At 38.2% G+C, this 25260-nt stretch overlaps 2 protein-coding genes across 10 annotated transcripts in view; one reads left to right on the forward strand and one right to left on the reverse strand.

The window, feature by feature from the left end:
• The first annotated feature begins 461 nt into the window (after positions 1-461).
• Positions 462-18920, forward strand: gw (trinucleotide repeat containing adaptor protein gawky). 6 transcript variants are annotated; one of them, XM_076117192.1, is made up of 17 exons: positions 462-483; positions 678-803; positions 1715-1816; positions 2425-3445; positions 3778-3882; positions 4037-4162; positions 4254-4438; positions 4521-5539; positions 5617-5880; positions 5995-6151; positions 6764-6886; positions 7145-7285; positions 7594-7751; positions 8408-8549; positions 8802-9161; positions 9255-9374; positions 9469-18920. In XM_076117192.1, the coding sequence occupies exons 4-17, from the start codon at positions 2653-2655 to the stop codon at positions 9727-9729; spliced, it is 3954 nt and encodes a 1317-aa protein (XP_075973307.1). In that variant the 5' UTR covers positions 462-483; positions 678-803; positions 1715-1816; positions 2425-2652; the 3' UTR covers positions 9730-18920. The 6 variants fall into 6 exon arrangements, with proteins under 6 accessions (XP_075973307.1, XP_075973306.1, XP_075973310.1 ...); XM_076117191.1 differs by lacking the exon at positions 462-483 and having other exon boundaries at positions 615-803; XM_076117195.1 differs by lacking the exon at positions 462-483 and having other exon boundaries at positions 618-803; positions 8811-9161.
• Positions 18921-22232: 3312 nt separating this feature from the next.
• LOC142974721 (globin-like) overlaps positions 22233-25260 on the reverse strand; it is a 40528-nt gene continuing 37500 nt past the window's right edge. For all 4 annotated transcript variants that reach the window (XM_076117202.1, XM_076117204.1, XM_076117205.1 and 1 more), the window contains 2 exons: positions 24468-24693; positions 22233-23460 (listed from right to left, as the gene is read on the reverse strand). In XM_076117202.1, coding sequence (XP_075973317.1) covers positions 23320-23460; positions 24468-24693 — 367 coding nt within the window. In that variant the 3' untranslated portion in view covers positions 22233-23319. The remainder of the gene's footprint in view (positions 23461-24467; positions 24694-25260) is intronic.

Raw genomic sequence — 25260 nt, forward strand, 5'->3', positions numbered from 1 at the left:
TCTTTATTTTTAATGTCGAAATTCTTTAAATTAAGACAATTTATTATTTAACATTCCGCTGAATGGTCTATGCGTATGTACCAAGCACTAAGTACCTACCTACAATTTTATTTTGTTAATCAGAGACAAATATCAAAAAACACTCAACTAATTTTTATTCTCCATTAGCAGCTACTGAACATTAAATTTCGACCACCACATCTTTTCTTCAGACTCTCACATAATTATTTTGCAACCTGACAATAACTAAAACACAGAGCGCGTTCGCGATTTACTTGACGCCCATTACAAAAATCATAAACCTGTGCTTCATTCTTGGTACCTCAACCTTCTGAATAATATTGACAATCGTTCGATTACTTTAATTTCTTCAGCCAATGTTAAATTTGTCTAATATGGACTACTATTTCAATTACAATTCACAAAACCTTCATTGAATGTTTCATAGTTATAGAGATATAAGTACATGCAGTATAAAAATAGGTATGTATTCGTACGGTATTATTGTAGGTACACACTTATAGATAGATACTATAGATAATACCCTCCGCATATTGAATGCTATACGTAGCTAGGTATGTATAGTAAATTGCTATAACCCGGCCATGATAAAAATACGTCAACTCTCAGTATTCCAGTTACGGTGATGCCCATTTTGTATTAGTAGCGTTTCGCAGCTCTCCGTGCGAACCCCGACGACGAAATCATTCCATCCAGCCGTCGAAGCCGTGTTCTCGGGGGTTTGGGATTGTGATTTTATATAAATCTCTAAGTTTATGTGCCAACAACATTACAAAACGGAGGTAAGGGCTAAAATATGTTACTTTTTAGAAATAGTACATTATGTCGTCGTTGATCGCTCTGAGCATTTATGGCATCGCTTTCTCAGGCGTATGTTTTTTCTCCCTCTAACAAACGGGATGTCAGCGACATGTTTAATTTTCTGTCTCATTCCTCCTAGTAATATAACACCGTTGTGCTCGGTCGTGTCACGTAAGATTTTTTGTATTTTTGCTTGATTAAAGTGTGATTTTTGAGGAAGTTTTGCAATATTTACGTCAATCAAGTGTTTGTGTACACGAAGTACTAATTTGTTTCAAAAATATTTGCTTTATTCTTTTGATATGGGTCGTGCTAACTTTCACTCTAGATATAGATAGGTACCGTGGATGATATAGCATAGATAGATACATGTATACGACTGTAGATATTCAACATCGAGTCGTCGAGTCTCAAGGCCGAAATATACAAATACATAAGTATATAATGTAAGAAAAGAATATTGGTTTTTATAGGAATGTGAAAATTGAAATGGGAATTGTGATATTTTAACGTTTTATTCTAACAATCACAGTGTGGTCGGTAAGTACTTGCGTCGTATTACAATGAATACATTTTGGAATGGCGTATTGTGAAACACCATCATGATTTTTGATGCAAATGATATAAGATTGTCTTTATCGTATCACTGCGACGCAAATACATAGTTATAAGTGTTGTATTGATGTTACCATGGCCCGTGATATAAACGGTATCTATCTACGCTATAGGCACCGATCCAATTGACCTGTCTATTTTCTGATCCTTGATATAACCTCAAAAATATACTTGTACTAAAAATATTCGAAACATGTAAAATACCTGCTGATTATATTGATTGTTTACGTTAATGTCAACTAATAAGAAATGTGAAATATGAATCCTTTGTGTACAGATAATCTGAAACGTTACGAGCTGACTGCAAAGCTGCTCCAAAGGATCTGCCGAGCCCGCATTATCTGTGATATACAGCTCAGCCTCTCGTCCGTCCTATAAGGTGAATATTTAGCATCAATCTTTTAATATTTTTTTATTGTCAAAAATTTTGCCCAATGAAGGGAACAACAAAGAAATTTTGCAGTTTGGCAATCTGTATGAACCTATATCTTATTGTATAGGAATCGCTCAATATTGTGCTTGATTACTTACATTGCTCAGATACTTCCGTATCACAAGCACATTTTAACCCAATTTTTCTCATGGTTATTAGTGTAGTAATTTTTTATAGTTCGGGTTATAACCCATCATGTAAGGTAAATGAGACATCATGACAAACAGCCAACCTAAATACCCAAGTTAAGTCCCACCATTAACTGAGCACATTTTGAGAGTTCAACCTACATAGTTGTTACATGAAATAAAAATTAGAACAACACAGAGAAGAGATGCTATAAACCTGTTACTAAGGGGACTTGGAATGCTTCTAATTGATCTAGATGATTAAAAAAAGGAATCTATTTGGTACTAATTAGATAGCTATGAATTGATTTGTGTAGAAAGTGTAAAATTAATGGATTTTTGAAATATTAGTTGTGTTCTCTATTTTGTTACATTGTGTGGTTTGGTAGTGTTTGATGATGATAGAACATTGTGGATTGTTTATAGGGCTGGGCCACTCGGGGCTAGGAGGCGAGTCCGCAGCAGCAGCTTCCAGCGGTGATCTCACCCTGTCCTCTGCCATAGAGGCACTAAACACTGCTACCTGCTTTATTGACTGCATCACTACGAACCATTGTTACTTAGTCTATAATTGAAACAATATGCTATCTGTGAAAATAAGTATAATGTTAGGTGAAAACTGTAGAAAATTATTCTATTTATAATAATTGTCTGATGTCTAATGTTTCTGTAATATTATGTGTTCGACATCTAATTAAGGATAATTGTTACTCCAATATTAATACTGTTACCGAACCAATGCAATGTAATTACTCCACCTCGATGTTGGTGGTGAACACAAATAATTTTGGTGCTTTTAAGCGAGTCGAAGAGAAGAATGAAAGTCATGAAGCTAGTGTAAAAATGGTAGATTTAAATATTTATAATGTAGAATTTGTTGATAGTGTCCAACAAAACCAAATGATTGGCGAAACGCCTAACTACTGCATTCCTTTAACGATTAACGCCATAACAGTCCAGGGTATCTCATACAGTGACCCATATTTCAGTAGCTTTAACTTAAAGTATAAGATGGCGTTTGGAGCGCCGGAGCATATGAACAAGTCTGATTACGCTTTTAAATCCTCAGTTTGTATTATACGAGATGAGCCTTGCGATACGCAACTACTAAACGACAAGTCTGCTCATAATATGATATCCAAAACGAAAACTCGAATCACTAAAGAAGACAAGTCTGTAAAGACATACCATGACAATAATGAATCGGAAGTTGGTTACGACAAACCCGCCAAAAAGACGGTTTTGCGAACGTTCGCAAACGGTGATCTCACCTTCGATGCTATGTTGGAACTCACGAAAAACGAGGATCGAATAATCAAGGATATGTCGAAGAGCCACGAAGTGGACAGTTGGGGCGTGCCGCGTCGCCTGCGACTGTGCGGCGGCGGCGAGAGCTCGCTGAACGCAGCCACCGGCTGGGGCAGCCCGCCCGCCTCCAACAACAGCGGTAAGTACACACCTCGCACCCACGTTACATCCACTGCTTACTGCGTTGCCTAGTGGACTCTCAATTTTCAACTCAAGTAAACATCATCATATTATGCCCTGGGTCACGACTACTGCCGTTACTGCCTCAACCACAGTATTTGCTATAATAAAATGGACATTACTCATTTCCATTCAATTTTAACATTTCAATTATCATTAAAAACAGTTATCAAATTAAAATCTTAAACAAATCAGTTAAAAATATTTGGCGGTAATTAATGCAGCTGCAATACAAGTTAAAATTTTACAATGGTTTTAGATAAAGGTTTATAAATATCCTTTCTTTGGCAGCTGGAAATTGGGGCGGTAACTCCAGTGGCCAAACTAATAATGGGACAAACAATACTCAACAATGGAATAATACGGCACAGCGCCCGCCCACTTCTCAGGCGGACAGTAAGTTGTTTTAATATCATCTCAATAGTGAAGTCATCAAAATAAAATTTGCTTCTATTGTTGGCAAAAGATAATTATGGTGATTAGAATTACGACTAACATTATGCACTCATTTTGTCTAGGTGTTTGTAATTGTTGGGATTGTCTATTGCAGTGAATAGCAACAAGGGGAACGGTAATCAAATGCCTCCGACGAGCGCCGCGTCTGCAAATTGGCAGAGTTCCCCACCAAACATGCCAAATTCACAGCCTAACAATAATGGTGCACCTACTAGCAACGGTCAGTTCACAATAAATGCAGTGTGTAACGAATGCGTATTTCATTCAATTTTAGACTTGTTTTCTTATCGTCGCGTGTTTTATTTATTTAGGTACAAACAATGCCGCCAATGGGAACAATGGCGGCACTAATCCGCCTAATTCAACTCCAAACTCGAATGGGCCCACCGCCGGCAATGGAAACAATGGTAATAACGCCAACACCACTTCCTCTGCTAAGATTGAGCAACTCAACTCTATGAGAGAGGCTTTGTTTAGCCAGGATGGCTGGGGAGGTGTAAGTATATCAACAGACAACTAATTAAACAATCTCATTGTCTTATCCGAACCAAATCTTATGCATCTTATTATCATTTTAGCAACACGTGAACCAAGACACCAACTGGGATGTACCTGGATCTCCTGAACCAGGATCAAAGGTGGAACCTACAGCTGGAGGTCCACCCGCTTGGAAGCCAAATATTAATAATGGCGCATTCCTAGGAACTGATTTGTGGGAAGCCAACTTGAGAAACGGGGGTCAACCGCCTCCGCAACCCGCAGCTAAGACTCCTTGGGGTCATACACCCACAACCAATATTGGTGGCACTTGGGGCGAGGATGATGATGTGGCCGATTCAGCCAATGTTTGGACTGGCCCGCCTCCGCCGCAGCAGTGGCCGGCAGGACCACCTCAACACGCTCAACAATGGGGCGTGCCAAAGAAGGATGACTGGAACGCGTGGGGAGAACCTCACCGACCCGTTGATCCGAGGCTTGACCCTCATCGTACGCCCGACCCGCGCCAGCAGCAAGCCGATCCTCGCCACGATCTGCGCGGAGGGATCTCCGGACGCCTTAATGGCGATATGTGGAGCCAGCACCATCAGCATGCGGCCGGACCTAACAAGATGATGCCCGGAGGTGGTGTCAACCAGTGGGGAGGACAAGGCCCCAAGGATCCAATTAAGGGATCTGGATGGGAAGAGCCTTCTCCTCCTGCAGCTAGACGCGCCCCAGGTGGCTTTGATGACGGCACATCATTGTGGGCACAACGCCCCGGCATGGGAGGCATGGCAGCTCGTGGTCCTCAGGGTCCACCCGGGCCTCAGCGTATGCCGCCGACACCTACGAAACCCGATGCAGTCTGGGGTAGCCATGGCCAACGCAACGGCTCTTGGGAGGAACCCCACGCTCCAGCCTGGCCTGAACGCGACGCCCCGACTTGGCCAGATGCGAGCGGACCTGCGTTGTGGGCTGTACCTAAACAGAAGCCTACTGGTCCAGGCACGGCATGGCCGGATGATATTGGTGAGTGGGGTGGGCCCAAGCCACCACAAGCTGGACCGCTCGGAAAGCAGCTGCCTAAAGAGATGGTATGGAATAGCAAGCAGTTCAGGTAAGCACGACCTTCGATCGTAAATCAGTATTGTGTGATCGTTATTGAGTACCAAACTAATATGTTTATTAATTCAGGTTCTTGGTTGAGATGGGCTTCAAGAAGGAGGAGGTCGAGACTGCACTGCGCAGTCGCGACATGAATGCTGAGGAGGCTATGGAGATGTTAGCGAATGCTAGAGGCGACGGTTGGCGTCGCGACGAACACTTCGGTGGCCACCACGGTGGTCCCTTCCAGCCGCCTCCGACCGTACCCGCGGTGTCCCCTGCTGTTGTACAGAAACTACTTACTCAACCTCCGCCACCGGCAGCTCAACATCATCAATCTTACAACCCCAATAGGTATGTGTGATGCAAATTTTATCACATTAATCTCATTAATGAGGCTAAACTTTATTGTTATGATATCGATATAAAATAATGATTCACAAAAATAACAATGTTTTTTGTTTGTAGCGGCACTGGTAACAGTGGTCAGCCCAGCGCAGCGCAGCTCCGTATGTTAGTGCAACAGATTCAGATGGCGGTGTCGGCCGGATACCTCAACCATCAGATATTGAACCAGCCCCTCGCGCCACAGACACTCGTACTTTTGAACCAGTTGTTGCAACAGGTAGATATGCTCATTGTATTGTGATGTTTATAATTTATTATTTGATGACTTCTAATACACAGAACATAATATTTTTAACTTCATATAACAGTGACTTTTCATAAGTTTGAGACCTTATTTGTTTCTTGAAAACTAATTCATTATTTAAGAATATTTTGATATAAGAAGCGTCCATTGATCTGCTTCATTATTATTGAATAATATAGTTCTGTTACATCAGACTAAACGATAGAAAAGAAAATGGTGGTTGACTTATAGACAAGTATTAAAGTACAATGCGCATTGGATCGTGCGCGAGCCATAAACGCAAGACCGTGACCCGCGAAACGAATCTTTTCAACTGCTCTCTTAATCTTACGGTCCAATGGCAAGCTTGTTATGACATCGTAGACTACGCCTTTTATACGACATTATCTTCTGCCCGCTACTTCGTTCGCGTGAAACGATATCCCGGGTTAAAAAATAAACTTTCTCTGTACCAAATTTTCATCAAAATCGGTTCTGTAATTTCACGCGGTTAGGAAATAAACATACAACCATTCGCATTTATAACATTAAGTTTAAATTCATAGTGTAGTAATAGGCATGGTTATAATATTATGTTATTTTCAGATCAAAGTACTCCAGCAACTACTGCAACAAAACTCGCTCGCTATGACCAAGGGTCACTCGTCTCTCGCGTTGCAGTACTCCGTACAAATTACTAAAGCTAAACAGCAGATTACTGCTCTACAAGTAAGTAATACATAAGACTTGTGATAATATTTCACGTTGATCATTCCAAATGATCTGATTTCGATAACTGTTTATATTGCTGGCACAATTAAAATATAATTTACAAGTTAATTAGGGTTTCGTATAAATTGTTTGTGTAATAATTGAATTTCAAAACTCAATGGCGATTTAACTATTTTTGAACGAAATATAAAACTGTTATAATAAAACGATTGTATAAAGGTTGTATTGTTTGCTAATATATTGTTTTGTGTGTAGAACCAAATAGCGACGCAGCAAGCGTTGTACATGAAGCAGCAGCAGGCCGGCAGCACTGATCTGTTCAAGCAAGGCCACGACCCTCTGGCGCAGCTGCAAAACAACTTTGGCGATATGGCCATCACTAAGGATTCACAGGCAGTAAGTGCTAGTACAAAATCACTATCAATCACCACCTTGTAACATTTGTACTTCACTATAATTATGTGAATTTAAGAATTAAGCATTTTTGACATTTCTCTTTTCAGTTTTATATCTAGATTTTGAATAGATATCAAATAAACTGCCTATGTGTTAATTGTGTAATATTTAACAATAGCTATTACATTGTGGCTTTCAAATTTCAACTGAGATACACAATAGTCCCCCTAGGTTTTAAACGAGAGTTTACAGCACAGTACAACTAACCGCAACTATTATTTTAAACCATTATGTTTGTTGTTGTACAGGCTTACGGCGCGAGCTGCAATCAACAATCGCGCCTGAACCAGTGGAAACTTCCTTCCCTCGACAAGGACGGCGAAGGGTCTGAGTTCAGCCGTGCCCCGGGCACTGCCAAGTCCACCACGAGCCCACAACTCAACCAGCTTGGTCTGCAACCTGACTCGTGAGTAATAAGAGACTAAATCACATGCTCAAACTGTTGTACGTTCATAGCTAAAAACATTATTTATGACAACTACTGAATTAATTGAATATAAAAAGGAAATTTGTCTTGGTTAGGCGTTAATCGTTTAGAAATTACTAGCATCATGGACTTGGTTAATTTGCTCAATAATTATTTTCAAAATCGCCCCGTTTTCATGGACTTTAGATTTCTATAGCCGATGTATTTCGACGATTGTATTTTAGGTCGCATTCATTTACTTGCGCGAATCATATAAATATTTAGCGATCCCGATACAGTTATGGTATTTTGAATCGCGTCGCACTGAACAGTATTCAACTTTCATGGTCACAAGGGAACTAGGCATCTGAAACTTATATTTCAATTTCAAAGTATTTGCGTCAGAATTTGCACGCATGCCTCTCACATGTTGAATAAAATATCAGTTCCTGTTTAGCATTTGTGTTTCTGCACTATAACACGAATACATTTATGATAATATCTTGTTTCATTTAAAGTTACTAAAGTCTGTGTGGTGATATCTCATATTGTTGTAAATAATTCTACCTACTGCGCTATTTCTATAGACTGATGTCTGTAAACAACCTGGCAATTCGGTTGAATGATATTTATTTATAATTATTTTGCGTGCGCAGCACTTGGGGAGTAGGTCGCGGTAATGAAGGCTGGGGCGACAGTGGCGCGGACGTGGCCGACGGCAAGGACGCCTGGCCCTCGCACCCCGCTCATCAAGTTTATGATCTCGTGCCGGAGTTCGAACCCGGCAAGCCTTGGAAGGTGAGTCGTACACACATTGATTTCAATTATGCTGCTCACAAATTGTCCAATTTGGAATGAAAATAAAAATGTTCTATTGCGTAAAGTAACTTAATTTCTATATGGCTCTCAAAGACGCAGAAGATATTTTATTTACTTTTATTTCCAAATTGGACCTAATTCCCCTCCAAATTACGTTCCATACAATATAAAGTCGACAACTTTTATAAAGTCGACGGTTCGTTATCCCAATTCACATTACTACGCTAACAGGGCAATCAGATGAAGACGGTGGAAGACGACCCGGCGATGACCCCCGGCTCCGTGGTGCGCTCGCCGCTGTCGCTCGCCGTCATCAAGGACACTGACATGTTAGGCGGCAAGACCTCTCCCCCCGGGGGCGAGCGCTCGCTGTCCTCCTCCACTTGGAGCTACGCCCCGCCCGGCGGCGGAGCTAGCGGCGGCGGCGCGGCCCCTGGAGGCCTGAAGTCCGACGCCTGGGGCACCAAGCCCCGCCCTGCGCCTCCTGGCCTCAACAAGGCCTGGCCGCAGCACCATGGCAATACTCAGCAGCGCTCCGTGCCTTCCTGGCAGACATCCACTTGGCTGCTGCTCAAAAACCTCACTGCTCAGGTTTGTGCAAAATTGTTGTAAATTAACGATTTCGCTTCGTTCTAATTTGTATTAGCTTTAAACAGAAATGCTAATGTTGCATTGTATTGACAGATTGATGGGTCTACTTTGAAGACACTCTGCGTCCAGCACGGACCCCTGCAGAACTTCCACTTGTACTTGAACCAGGGTCTCGCTCTCGCCCGCTACTCGACACGCGAGGAGGCCGCCAAGGTGAGCTAAAAATACCGAAGCATACTATAAGTCTGAAGATTTCTTTTATGTTTTAAATAATGAACTGACACCTGTGTGATGATCGGTCCGCCAGGCCCAGATGGCCCTGAACAACTGCGTGCTGAGCAACACTACGATCTTCGCCGAGTCCCCGGCAGAGTCGGAGGTGCAGATGATCCTGCAGCACCTGGGCTCGGGCGGCGGCGGCGCGTGGCGCGGCGGCGGAGGCGGCGGCGGCAAGGACGGCTGGGGCGGGTTCCCGGGGCTGTGGCCCGACTCGCACGACCAGCGAGCCACGCCCTCCTCGCTCAACTCTTTCCTGCCGCCCGACCTGCTCGGCGGAGAGTCCATCTAAGCTCTCGGACCCCTTGATCTGTACAGATGCATTTGTCCGTGTCGATCCGGCTCGGGCTTCGCTCTCGATCTCACTTCGCTCGCGGGCGTCCATGTCGCCTCGGTCGACCCTGAGGTGCGTAATTTTGTATGTTAGCGAGAATTCGATGTGTAAGATAGTGTTAGCGATCGGCCGGCATACCACCGCCCCTCGCGACGTGAGATGGCGACCGAGCCCTCGGTGTCTAGTTGTAATTACGCTTTACCGTCCCCCGTATGGGGACCGACTAATTTTATTCGCCTAGTCAGATCGTGTCGAACGCGTCGCATCGCGTCGTGGTACGCGGCGCGACGCGGTCGCGGTAGCCAACTGTCCACAATACTATATTATCTTACTGTGTTTTAAGTGTTCATGTAGAATATTTAGTGTATATAAGAATTATACATATACAATGGCAAATGAAACTGTATCGAGGTTATAACGTTAGAGTCCGGTCGCGGCGGGCGCGGCCCGTGGGCGGTGAGACCGCGCGCGGATCGCGTCTGTGTTCAACCAAATAATGTAGGTATCAGATAGAGTAGTTGCCTCGCGGGCTACCTCAGTCACTCGTCCCGTGGCCTTATTTTATAGCGTATATTTATTTTGTTGTGCTCGAGGGCTGTTGCTGTTTCGCCCGTCGAGCTGTTGCGTTCCGAGTTTCTTTCGTGTTCGTTTTTATTTTCTCGTTTTATTATCTGTACTTGTCGTATTTTAATTATTTATTTCTGTTTTGAATTCTCACTCGCATCGAGCCCTCATTTTCCAGTAGTGATATTTTTATTCAGCAATAAACGTGTAAGTGCATTTCGCCCACTAACAAACTTGTACGATTAGTTGTAATTTTTATAAAGGTAACAAAATTGTAAAAGATGAGATTTGAAGTGCATTCTCGTAGCGGTAAATTCCTTTAAGCCGTATATAGTCTGATGCAAACGAGTATATACATAGTTATATGCGCACGGAGTGGCCCCGCGCCGCAAGTACAAGGTGGGGCGCGCGCTCCCTTGCAATCCAGTAATCCTGTGATGTAAAGTATCTTGCCTAATGTAAGGATAATCTATTTTGTTGAGAGTATCATAGTTGCGCGGTCGCCGGCGGTCGGCCTCCGCCGAAGCTGACGTTTCCCCAAATTTTTTCCAGTATTTGTGATTGAAGTGCCACTTTATGTTTAATATAATGAGACGATTATCTAGATTATACGATTAACGTAAGGGTAACCTAATATAATAAATTGAAAATTGTTTTATCATTTTATATTACACATACATTTGTGAGAAATGTTATTAAAGTACTATAATTGACAGTAATTAAATATTACACTTTTGTGTATAGGTAAGAATAAAGTTCTAACTTAAATTTAGCCATATCAATATCTATTTAAATAAAAGATTTGTGGTATTTTCTATAGGCTCAATTTGAACGTTATTCAAAGTGACATATGCTTTAGATATTCTGTTAATAATATACTTGTAGCCGTAGGTTCGTCGGTATTAATAACTGTAGCTGTAAGTTTACATTTTAAGTCCTATCGTAGAATTCAATAAGCATACTGATATTTAACGGCAACGATTGCACGTGTAAGGTAAAGTTCGTTATCATAAAGTTTATTTACACTTTTATTTACTTTTTAATTTATTGATGGTGTGCCACAGAGATACTCTGCCAAAATATAAAATTACCAATAATTACGGGATTAGAATAGAGCGGCGGCGAGTGGGCCGGACTCGGGCCGCTCGCCGCGCTCCGGGCGCACCTCCCGGCCCGACGAGAGACTCCGGGCGCTCGCCACCACGCTTACACCGCCGGTCGGCTCCACGCGCCCGACCGACTTATAGTAAATGTAAATTGTAACTATTTCGAACATCTTCCAGTGTTTTTATGATAAAACGATTTTAGCGTAAGTTAGTTGTAAGCGATTCGCTGTACCTTGTCGAGCTCCGGCTCGAGTACTCTTCACAAATTAATTAATTAAGTTAGTTACGCGATATTGGACGTGTTACGTGCGTTTACTCTGATCGCTTCGGACCTGTAGTAGTTAGTGTTAAATGTTTCGATGTGTCATGTGTTCATTTAGAAACAATATTAGCATTTGTCATTACAACCGTATTATCTTACTATAGGGACCGACGACAGTGTTGCGTTTTAATCATTGCATATTCTTCGTTGCCTTGCGATTTGTATCAGATACAATTTATGTTGAACGCGAAGCTCTACTCATAACGACGGTACAAAGTGCGTCCTTCGCCGAGGACGTGTCTCATCACAAGCACCGCTCGTATCAACGAAGGCACGTATCGTATAATATAATATGCAACCGAACCGTTTTTGTTCACGTCGAAGGGCCGTAATCGAGATTGTCACGACGTTTAATGTTAGGTGCCAAAGAGTGATTATCAAAGATGTCCGGAACAATTGATTGCATTTCACTGCTTGATAAAGATTCTTCCAAAATTTGAAATTATTTTCGCGGTACGGGTTAATGATCTGATGTTCCTATAACATTCGTGTTACGTCTATGCAACAATAGTGCACGTATAAACAGACAAAATGTCAATTCTATGTATTGTTAAAGCTCAATTTAAGTGATGAGGGTGTTTCTTTTTACCGATTGATAGAATAAATAAAGAGTATAGGTATTATTTTTAACTGATATTGTTCTGTCCAATTCTACACCAATATTCGATAACGCCTAAATCTCAGTTGTTTACTCTGGTGCAAATTTAAATTTTAATACAGCAATAAAATGTCATATTTAATTTTTTATAAGATTTTTTCCATTTTTAAGATTAGAAAAGCCGATCAAACGGAAAGTATAATAAACCAGTGCCCTTTAGAATACGTCATCCATAGAATAAAGACGAAAGAAGTTTATGCCTTGAAGTTTTTTAGTCAGTTAAAGTTATCAGTACTTAAATAATGGTTATACATATTGTAAAGTGGACGTATTTTAAATGTGTAGTCGTGTCGTGGTGTAGCGGTATAGCGGTATTTAGTGGTGTTTATCGGTGTTTAGTGAGGACGCCACGAGCGCCACAAGGTTGTGAGAAGCGGCCACGCGCCGCGCTAACTGAATCTCCTCTTGGTTCAATGACTGCATCATTATTTCCTGCACACAATTATTGCGCCATGTGCAATTTAGTCTGTGTTATATTATTATGTTGTTGTGTATTTATATCATACGTCTATACTGTAATATGTATATATTGTGGAATTATATTCGTAAAAATTTAATACGCTTCACGCTTCTCTTTTAATAACATTTTTCGTGATTTGTTTCTGTTATTTAGAATAAATTTACGTACCTAAAAGTAATTATAATAACGATCATAGATGTAAATATAAGTAAAGTAATTAAAAAAAATAAAAAAAAACGAAAAAAAAAATAAAATAAAGAAAAGCAATTAAAAGAAACCAATGATTGTGCCTCAATGAACTGTGGTACGTTACCGTAACCGATGGCAGGTGTAATCGTTTCCTTTCAAAAGTGTATTGTAATGAATTGTGCGCTAGGCACCGCTCTGTGACTAGCTGTAGACAATATAAGGCTGCGAGCAGCGGGGCCCGCGCCCACGCCTTGTGTAATCATTAATGAGCTTAGCTATGTTTTACTTTTATTGTAAGTGTTATTTCATCAATCAACATTTTATATATATCTATATATATCTCTACATAATATGTAAATATTTTTATCTATTTATTTTTTTTGGTTTTCATGAAGTTTACCCGAATTAATATGTAACCTTAAAATGAATCGGTTTATTGAGTCAGTGAGACGCGCGGGCGTCGCGTCGCGCGTCGCTAGTTCGCATCTATTCCGTAACACTTGAATGCCAAAGTCGATGTCTGTAAGCCATTGGACGACCGCTTGTGTTGTTTACATCAAATGCGTGGATCTCTGACATCACAACAAAATATTGATCGTACAAATAGGAGCCATTAATATGATGGTGACGCTTAGGTCGCCGTCGACTATCCAAGCTGCTCTGGTGTTATTTTAGCTCAACTATTCAAGTAGTTTGCTCATAATATTGTTGTTAATTTTAATTTTTTATTATCTTAATTATTAACTTCCCTTAGTGCGGAATAAAATTCTAAAGTTATTTTGTAATCTCCAAATTAGCTTTTAATGTACTGGACCATAGCTGTTAATCGCATTGTGTATGGCGTAGGACTCATGCCGCCTAACAGCGCGTTACGCGTTTTATTTTATAGCTTCCCTTCGCTTGTCACTCTACCGTCCCATTAACCTTGTCATGTAAGAGTATATGTCTGTAGCTTCATTAGTTTAACCTCTGGAATGGTACAAACGATCGATATATACAACGATGTAGTCGTGTTCGCAAATATAAAGTATAGTGTTGTGTCGTGGCGTGTCAAGCGTGTCAAGGGCGACGGCTCGGTAGCGTGACAGTATTGGGCTGTAGCTCGACGTAGTACGTAGTCGTCGCACTCGTCGCTCCGAGCCCTTGTCACCCACACTCACCCACTGCTCACAGTACTCACTCGATCAACTGTGTATCACATAGGGACCAAGATATCTATCAATATTGTGCACTTTCATTTAATTGTCAAGTAGCTACACTCAAACAACGTTGACTCGATGCATACTAAAAGACATTATATCATTTTCCATTTGTTAATGATGCGTTTAGCGTCGCATTACGCGCATAACTGACGATGTTACTTATAATACGACATAATTGTACCTAGTGATAGTGTGTACGATATACAGGAGGGCCTTTTTATTTAACGTAAGGTTAAAGTTTTGCTTGTTGTCTTTATTTATATATATTTTTGTACGTTACGACGTTGACGTCCTAATACAATAGAACACATTAGGTGATATCTACAAAGAAACTAGTCTTCCTTATTTACGAGGGATCGTGTTGAGATGGAGGACGCGCGCGACGTCGACACAGAGGCAATCATTCCTCTAGTCTTGTTATGTGGTGCGAATAAGTGAATACCAAATATAAAATAACGAAGGCTTTGACGTAGTGTAGCGGTAACGATAGTTCGGCCCGAGCAGCTTGGACCCTTTCTAACTTTACAAGGGAATGGTTGGGTAGTATTATTATAATGCATTTATTTCTCTTTTTTCATAGTCACTCAATCATATATTTAATTAATTGAGCTAATGCCTAAAAATTGGAATATCAGAGTTTATTTAGGATGTTCATATTTTACATTTTAGTGTTTAAATATCTAAAATTTACCTTAATTATAGTGAATGGATTTTTGTATTATTGGAATATATAGCTGTAAGATAAAGGGTGTTCTTGATAAAACACAAACAACTGATTATAAACAAAATAATAAAAATAATGTACTGAGTGACTTTACGTGTAAACAGAGGGCCATTGATAAAAATGTTGAACTAAGCTAAATTCTCTATGTGGTAATTTAACTAAATGTGATTGCTGAGAATATTTTAACTGCTATTATGTATAGTTGTAATAGAGCAGTAAGTCGCCATTTATCCGTTAGCTCAGTGAGCGTACAAAGAGCATGCACGTTGCAGCACACCGTATGCGTACGCGCCCGTGCCCGTGTACGTGTGTACGTCCCGCACTCGGAGTCAAGTTGCATTTGATGGAAGAGTATGTAGTAGCGTTTATGTATATATGTATGTGTACCGAGGCCAACCCCCCACCAACAGTTAATTGATGCAGTAGACTCGAGACTGCTGCTCGCTAACTACAACACACACACTGCTTCTCTAGTCTCTCTCGCATTGATGTATCGCCGCGTGATATATTCGAGCATAATTTAACGATCATATCCTATATGAAACTAGTTTATATTCGTATTATTCTTTCATTAGATCTCTGTTGTACCTGTGTCAAATTGTTTATATTCAATGTTCATTTGTACTATAAGAGAAGTGTATCGCTCTCGACGACAGTGCTTGATATATACGTAATCGCGTAGTTCCAACGACCAAATTCGTTAATGTTCCACTAAAGTACTAATAACCTCTCAATATTTAGATATTTCTATTGGCGTCAAAATCAATACTCTGCGGTCTTATATTAGTCACTTTTGTACCTTGATTGTACTTGAATAATCCTATGTAAGTGAGGAACGACTAATCCAATTCTGAAATATACTTAATTTAAATTTTGACAGACTGATATCTGTGATTAAGAAAATATTTTTAATATTGTCCAGTGAGTCGGATGAGAATATTTATTTTATTAGAGGTCTCCTACTGCCAGCGGCACATTGTTATGTGACGAGACATAATATTTAACTGCTTCGTATATTTTTTTACTTTAGTGATGTATCGAGGTGTAATACATTGAAGACCATTATACGAGTGTACTGTACCGTTGTCGGTTTATGTTGTACAAAACGAACAACGCTTAATTAGTGTATAAAAAGCCCACCATATACAGATTGTAGTGTACCGATCCCAATGAATCAATGAATTACAAACGTAAGTGTACCTATGTAATGTAACACTCAATGTATGATGACATGACCGCCTCACGGCTGGAGACTGATCACTGATCACAACAAACATGATGTACCACCGATGTCAAGTGAACATAACGACGTGATGTTGTTTTTGTTTGTTTCACCATTGATCTTACAACGTTGCATATCGTCTACATTTCTAATTCGAATTATTTTGTTGTATTCATATCCCGTGATTCCCGTGATGTGCGTTAAGTTTGATATTTGTAATGCCTTAAGTTATCATAATAATGAATACTAAATTTATTGCCTTTTTTAGTATTGTAGTGAGTGACATCTCTTTAAAATAATGAACGATTGGCGTTGTTTTATAATAAAAAAATAAATATTTTTCGGTACCACCTTTGAGTTAAAGTACAATGTAGTTATATAAAGCATGTTTCAGCGACGTATTTCATTGTAACAATATCAACATAACTAATTGATAAGTTTAGCGTAGACTTAGGCTGTCTCGTCTCAGGTTACACCAATATTATTAATAATTAATTCTCCTTGATATTTGTATTGGAACACTTAAGTCATAAGCAGATACTAAATTATGTCATAATTATATCAATAGGCTAAATATATTAAAGAAAAAATAAAAACTAAAAAAAAGATTTTCTGTGCAAATCTCTGTGATGAGAAAATTTATTCTAAAGATCCTAGTATTAACTGAAAGTGACACGAGGGTCGTACTATGAAGCATCTTCGTTGCGTTTGCGGGATACTATGTAATACTATATAATGTACGCTACAATGTGAAGCACATCTTGGACGAACGCACGGAATGTAAACATGTATCGCATACTAGGGCCCGAGTTTCATGGTGACTTTAAAAGTTGAACTTTTCAGTCTTTTCGCGCAAAGGGTTGTGTATTATTTTTTATGTAGTACAAAATGTGTTCGCAATTTGATTGCTGCTGTAGTGTTCCTTATGTTCTTATTCAAATTAACTTTGTTGGTATTTATTTGAAACTTTGTATTCTCAATGTCTAAAGTATATCTAATAATATAATTATGGTCGTAATAATTATGAGGCATGCGTAAGAAGTTTCACTTAGTAAGTTTATGAACGGCTGCCTTAATAGTAATATGAATTTGTATCGATCTGTACACCATCCTCTACGTATGTTCCGTCGACGACTCGGCCCGGGTCGTCAGTGTTCCGTCACGTACCAAATAATAGCGTAGCGGGTGGCCGGGGCCGGCGGCGCTCCGGCGCCCTGTCGCCGCGGCCGACACACCTCCATATTTACATCTATTTTTGCAAACGGCGTGTTTTTAGACACTGCCGCATACGTTTATGTCACGTGTGGCCGGCGCGACAGGGCGGGCGCGCCGCTCGCCCGCACCGCCCTCGGCAGCGGTTCCACCTTCTTATATCTGTATTACCTCATTCAATAACCTCACATAGTATGTCCTATATCAAACTATTTATCGACTTATGACTCCCAGTACTTATCACACGCACTGCACTGTTATTTGGTACACAAGCATTATAACTTTTCTTTAAGTTAATTTAAGGATTTATCATGAATTTTATCAGTGTATCAAAATAGTCGATATATTTTACTGTTATTTTTCTGATACTACCTTAAAAGCAATTGTATATTACAAACAAAGCAGGAGAACAATAATTATTATGTAAGTGTAACAGTTAGTGAATTTAAGTGTGCTATTTTCCATTCCAGAACTCAACGATATCATTGTTCTTGTAATACTTATGTTCGGGTTTTAAAAAATGTTATTATTGTATTTAAACTAAACCTTATGTGATTGAAATGCAATGTTTAGAAGTATTTTTATTCTTTATTTTTTACCATTAATTAATAATAGTTAGTAGAGATCTATTTGAGAGTCTAATGTATCAATTATTTGTAAAGTTGGCTGTAACTAATTAGAAGTTACAATAAGTAGACATATTTTAATATAAACATTTGGAGCAAATTTTATGTAGATGACAAATAGTTGTTTTGATCATTATGTGAAATGTTGTCTCGTATTGTTAGCGCAATGTGTACGCACAACGGTGAGGCGGGTCGGAGGGCACGCGTGCGCGCCACGCTCGAGTCTCGCGTTCAGCGCACGTCGCTCGCACGTAGCTCGCACGGCGCACGCACGTCACGCGCACGTGGCACGCGCGCGCGCCGCCCAAGCACCCGCGTGGACCCCCGACACTCACTGCACAGCACTGCTAGACTAATTCAGTTATTGCGTAAGGATATTTTTCTTACATTTCGATAAGAGTAATGTTTATAGAATAGGCAATAAATAATGTTTAACAAAAAGTCCCTATATAATCGAACTGACGACAGAAACGCATGTTATATTTGTGGCCTCTTTATGAAGTAAGATCTAAGTTACATGTTAAAAGAAAATTAATTTTGCTATGCACATAAATGATACTCAATTAATTGCCAAAAAGTTAATATATATTCATAGTTCAACAATATTTCTTTTGGGCATATTTACTTTGAATTTATGCAAAACTTAGATTATGAGTAAGTAGGTTGTAGAATATATGTAGAGTGAACGCATATTATATTATTATAATATATCTATATATATTAAAGTAAGGTGAATTTGAGAGGTATCAATTTCTTGTATTGTTCGTAAGTTTAGATAATAAATGGGTTTAGCCATACTTCGGCTGGTTTGATATGTATGTTATCTGATTAATTGTAAAAAAAAATAAAAAAAAATCAATAAAATATTGTGTTTTATTTATCTCCACACACATTTACCCACTTTCCTTTACAAAGTTTGATCGAATTAAGAATGGAAGTTTTTAATTGGTATTCAGATAAGCACAGATCACTTTTAGTACAATAATACAATAATATTTTGTTCATAAAATTCTTCGATTTATAAACAAGCAACTAACGATTAAACTGCTTTGTAAGATAAGAACAATATTGTTATTATGAATGTAGCTGTTACGCAATATCAGTTGTAAATACTTGAAAACAACGAGGCTTTTCTTAGAACATGTGTAGTGTGTGGTTAGTGTTTACATTATTCAATTTAATTGACATGTATCTAAAAAGTGGCGGTTTGCGGTTTGTTTTTTACATACTTGAGTGTATGTACATATTTATCCAAAACATCGCTTGAGTTTACAAAAAATAGAAAACTCACGATCGCTATTGTTTTTATTGCGAGCCCAACATTGAACACTAATATTGTTGTTCAAGTTTTGAAAATTCGATTCAATTCTGGTAATTTGAGAACTTGCGAACGGCAAGCTGTCATATTATTGTAAAAAGTAATATATGAAAAATTACACGCTGATATAGAGATATGGATGCTTTATATAAATTAATACGCCGCTTTTCGATCGGAATCAAGCTACAAGAAATAAAATAATCATTTCGAGATTTTTGATAAATGGGTACGCACACTAAACTAACACCTCGGTCAATAATATTTTTTTAAAACAAATAATATTTTTTTTAAATAAGACAACACCAGCCTGCGGGTCGATCTCTGAGGTTAAGCTACGCTTCCCGAGGTTTTACTGTGGATAGGTGAATATCTTATACATATCGAGTTCCTCCGTGTTTCGGAAGACCCGTTAAATTGTGGGTCACGGCTGTCATTTTCAAAGATCTAAATTTTTAACAGTAGCCAGCAGCTTGAAAGTCTGACAACCAGTCTTACCGAAGCGTATCGTGTTACAACCCAGGCAACTGAGTTGTGTGGGTCAGATAGGCAGTCTCTCCATGTAAAATACTGATATCCAGCTGCATCCGGTGAGTATGGAAGCCGACTCTGACATAATCTGGGACTAAGGCTAGACTCAAATACTTTACTTCGGTACTACAACTTTATCTCCTCCTCAGACTTAACAATGTTCAAGCCACTAGGGGCTAAACCGGGAAGTCTCTTGAAATGTCTTTCTTTGCATGCACGAAGCATAGTCATTGCTACAAGTCCATTGTATGTAATAAGCGATGAAAGCAACTGGCTTTAAAAATAAATTAACTTGGTTCACATTCTTCAGAGTTCGACTCCCTAACAATATATCGATCACCAAACCACACCCATTACGCGTAATAAATCCAAATATATTCACAAGCACTCACGATTCAAACCGTTGTCTTAAGTAATGCTTGGCTGTATAATAAAATTCCCGAGTCTCGCAAACCGTCCATAGAGTACGTTAGAGCACGACGAGTGCTTGCATTATTCAGCCTGCTGCATATTTAACGCGGACCGTCGCCGCCTCTCTAACGTACATCTCGTTACAGGTTTAGACGCAAAATATATACGATGATTTGTATATAAATAATTTATGTACACGTTTTTTGTGAAGCAGCCCATTGTTCTGATATTAAAATGATGCCTTCGAGGATTATAACGAGTAAGTATGGTTATATAGCAACACGATGCTAAGTATTGGTCCCAATTACTTTTTTAAATGAACGTGAAAGTTAGGCTATGGTTCATCTCTATCAGTTAAACCCTTGTCAATATTTTATTAGCTCCTACATTTTAACCGACTTCAAAAACAGGCGGAGTTTCTCAATTTTCTCGTTACTTTTCTCACATACTTACCTTCTCTAAATCGTTTTTGTATTTAGCTTACAAAATAAGGTAAAATGGAGACATTTACTTAGAAGAAGAATAGCTTTTTAAATAGGTCTTACTTCTGCGAGCTCTTCGCTCGCAGAATCGATACCCGTAATTGAGCAATTTGGTTTTAAATATTGCTGTAACATTCTCGATGATATTGATTTTCAGGTAAGTATTCTTACTTGCAAACATATTATCCGTTTAAATGTTTTAGAAATTAGTGTGAAATTATATATTGCGTACTACCTCTAGATAGATATCTGAAAAGCTAGGAACATTTAAAAAAAGTAGGTTAACTTAAGTAATAAAATAATAATTATACTTAACAAAACAAACATATGGAATGGACTCGAAGACATAATATGCAAACGCGTTTAATCAAAGACACAGGTACATGCACACGAATACACATTGCAATCTTTACAAAAGATCCTACAGGTATCTGCGAAACCCGCAAATTATGAGTTTCGTGTGGGAATCGAACACGCAATACGCGCAATGGCCGCCGTCGTTATTTGGTAAAATTAACGACGACATCTCAACTAAAACTTATGTGTTTTAAAAATCTTATAGGTCAAGTACCTACATAAGAATGTCTTTGTAACTATGAAATATTGTACGAACATAATGTTCACAATTAATTACTTAAATTCGTTTGTGGGAACTCTATCCTGCGACAAACAATTGAGGCTCATCCTCATCATAAATAGTTTTGTCTAGTCTTTTAATTTCGTCTCATTTAAAAACAAGATATTTTTTTTAAACCGTTTAATATGTAGGCACATATTTTGCAATATAGCTATCCTAGGTTCCGTAAATTAGGAAGTTGACTGGGTTAACGAAAACTGATTAGTTCAGTACCTACACTTATTATGAGGTTCATTCAAAATGCTCATGCGGTGCAATGTTTTTTAGAAATAATATTGAAATTGTAATTGTTGCAGACTGAAACATTTCATTAGGCACTCATTTGATATGATACGAATACTAACGAAAATAAGACATTGTGACGTCACTATGTCGTTTTTCTTTACTAAAATGTGTTTATGACATTTCATAGAAGGTAGCTGATTTGCCTGTGATTTAGAAGAAATTAAGTCTAAGTAAGTAAGTAAGTTTAAGTTTGTCATTTTTTAATTTAAAACCTTTAAGCCGTACCTAATATACTTCTTAGGAACGAAAGGGCTTTTTTAGTCCCAGATTCTTATAAAATAAATTCAAAGTACCTACATAAGGTGGTAAAGTATAATTTTTCCACATGGGGTGGAACTGTGTATTTTTATAGCTTTACCTGTAATAACTGACTTTACTACGCTTGCGTTCTTATTACTTAGGACATAAATATGAGGTGGGTAGTTTTAGTTCCAAGTTAAACAGTTGCGTTTTACAGCAGACTGGTAACTATTGTAGACTATGAGTAGACTTCGATAAGGTAATAATAAACTCAGTTTTTAATATAAAATTTAATGAATCAATAATTAAAATCGTTGACAATATTGAATATGTATTTACATAATATATTTATGGTTTAACAAGTGTACAATGTACAAAAATCCACAGCTTTATTTACATTAAATATAGCTATTTACACTATGCAATAAAATGGAAGATGTTTGAAGCATTCTTCTAACCTACGATCTTAAATGCATCTTATTTATTAAAATAGTCAATGTACATCTATGCAATAATTAAATAACTTAAGTGAAGACATTTAGAAAAACATTTAGAATGCTACATTCATAGAACAGTTAAAAGTATTTTTTGGTATGACAACATTGAAAATAATTAAAGGGCAATTAAAACGAACATTCATTCATAATAAATATGATATATTATTTATTATATTCAAGCAGAAAGGTAATCTTTTCTGAAACGATCTACGTCTAAAAATAAATAAAAATACGGAGTGTATTTTAGTCGAGAAAATAAAATGTAAAAGAAATCAATAGTCAGCTCCAACACTAGTTGTTTATAAACATTTATAAGTATAGCAATATGAATGATTCAGCCTGTTTCACCGCGAAAGGCAAACCGTGTGAGAGTGACTAGTCAATAAATAATTCTCTTAATGTTACGCCACAAAGACCAGAATCAAAGGATGAAAGGAAAATTACCTTTGCTGTCAGAATTTTACGAAATATTTTTCTATTCCAGTTTGAATAGCGATTTAGAAAAAATGTTCAATCTATTCTAGTGCGTCGTATTATTTAACGTTCGCAATAAACGTTATTGTCCAAACAATAACAAAAAACATGTATGTAATTTGCGTAGCGAGTACAACGCTGGAAACCGTCAAAAATAATTAGATAAATATAAAAACGCAATGTTTTTACCATCAACACAAAAGGTAATTGAAACCGTTAAATTCAATTACGTCGAGTTTAGCCGAACAAACTTCATTGTCGAAAACGTACCAATTGTAGCGTCCAAGTAATTTTCCCATCATCGTAAAATATCAAATAAGAGTTTGCCATTCACGGAGCGATTGTACTAAACTAGTGTATTGTAAGTGGTTTACAATATGATCTAGAGCTGTTATCTAGTGCCTTCCGGCTGCGTGAGGGTCTCGAATATGTGTTTGTACCAGAAGTCGACGGTCTTGCTCCACGCGCCGAGCGTCGCGTCGTCCATCTTCAAAACATCGATGAACATCTTTACGATGACTTCTTTCAGTTCCTAGAAAAGAATACAGTATTAAGGATCTGTGTGAGAGGTTTTGATTATGAGGGAGATTGAAGCAGTTCTAATCTCCGGTTCGATTTGACTAATCTTGGGGAAATTGTGTCATGATTTTAATTCTCGAAATTTTTGTGAAAACATTTTATGTTTTGTTTTTATTATTTGTGATAGAGAAAATGAGGAGCATACCAAATTTATATATCTTAGGTAAAACATTTTTTTTCGTTCTTATAAACATCTCTACAAATAAAACGTTGCTCATGTGTGCACTTTTCCCTTGAAAAAAAGTCTTTAATCTGTCTAAATATGTAATTATAAGACAGTTATGTTTTTCTTCAATATTCCTTTAAATCGATAATTCATAGAAGCACAGTAAAACGGAAGCATATCGTAGTATAGGAAGCAACCGCACCCGGTATTAATCCATACATTTAACATGTAAATGCGTCGCGGCATATTTGTGGCGAACGCGAAATGAATTAGCTATGTTCAATTATTAATGCCGCGTAATTATTAATTGCGAACACGTTTGTAAGGTTTCTGTTTAGAAATAGCATTTATATCTAAATGTTTCAAGGTTATATATGTTTTGAAATCAGAGTAATTGCTAACTAGATCCCAATCAAGGATGACTAAACTGGTTTGGAAAAAGATATACTTACTCATTAAATTACGTTTGGAAAAAGATATACTCATTAAATTGGCTGTAGATTGAGGCTAACCTAAGTTAAGTTTTTCATTATACAGACTTTGAAAATCATATTATACATTATATTTTATAGACATGACTAAGGAAAAAAATTCTTGCGGGAAAATCCTTATGTAGCAATGTTGTTAGGTAAACTATACATAATCAAATAACAAATGAAGAAATCTATGCGTCTGAAGAAATCTGTACGTCCGAAGAAACTCAAAAGTCCGTCTAAATAATTCGAGAAAAGAACGTGACAACTACCTACTATCTAAGACTTGCACGACAATATTAAAATTTGCTAAACACTTACATGGAAATTCTGTTCCTTAATGCGTCTCCTGTGGTGGGATTCTCCGATCTTGTTCATCATAGCGGCGACCAGTTCGGGCTGGTTCATGGTGTTCACAGCAAGGTTGATGGAAGTCATCAGGTTGATGACGTGCGCCTTGAACTGAGGGTTCTGACTGTACTGCTCCTCGGTCTGATTCTTTATCATCTTGAAGTAATCTTTGGTTTGCGGGAACGTGGAGAATAATCTGTAATAGAAAAAAATCTTGGTTCGTCACATTTGCGAGTTAAAAAGTCAATGTGTTTTGTTCTTATAAGGTCTGTTCCTTTTTAATTATTACACAATATTACAATTATTACAGGAATCTATCGGAAGTCATTGTTATGATAGTAATTGAGTTTTTGCTCAATATTTATTTTGAAGGGCAGGGGAAGAGCAAAGAGCTCAAAATTTAAGAAAAAAGTGCTCTTAATCAGTATTCGCTTGCTGCGCCTAATGCAACTAATTGAAGCAACAGTTGAAGTTTTATTAAATAAGGTCACCTATTTATCTTTTTTATACAACAGTTAATCCAACTGACCATTGCAAAGAAAAGTTCAAAACTCGATAAAAACGAACTAAACTTTACTCTATCTTCACGAGCGTACAGGATAAAAGTTAAACACGTAACACATTTTTGTCTTTTTTATGTTCCCGAGAGAGTGTACTCTTTACGTCCGATCAATAATCTGTTACGTTAGCTAATATAGGACTTTAATAGACACAAATTGCTTGGAGCGTTCCCCTTTATGCCACTATCGATCGATACTCTACA

The sequence above is a fragment of the Anticarsia gemmatalis genome, chromosome 8, assembly GCF_050436995.1.
Source record: "Anticarsia gemmatalis isolate Benzon Research Colony breed Stoneville strain chromosome 8, ilAntGemm2 primary, whole genome shotgun sequence".
Taxonomy (NCBI): domain Eukaryota; kingdom Metazoa; phylum Arthropoda; class Insecta; order Lepidoptera; family Erebidae; genus Anticarsia; species Anticarsia gemmatalis.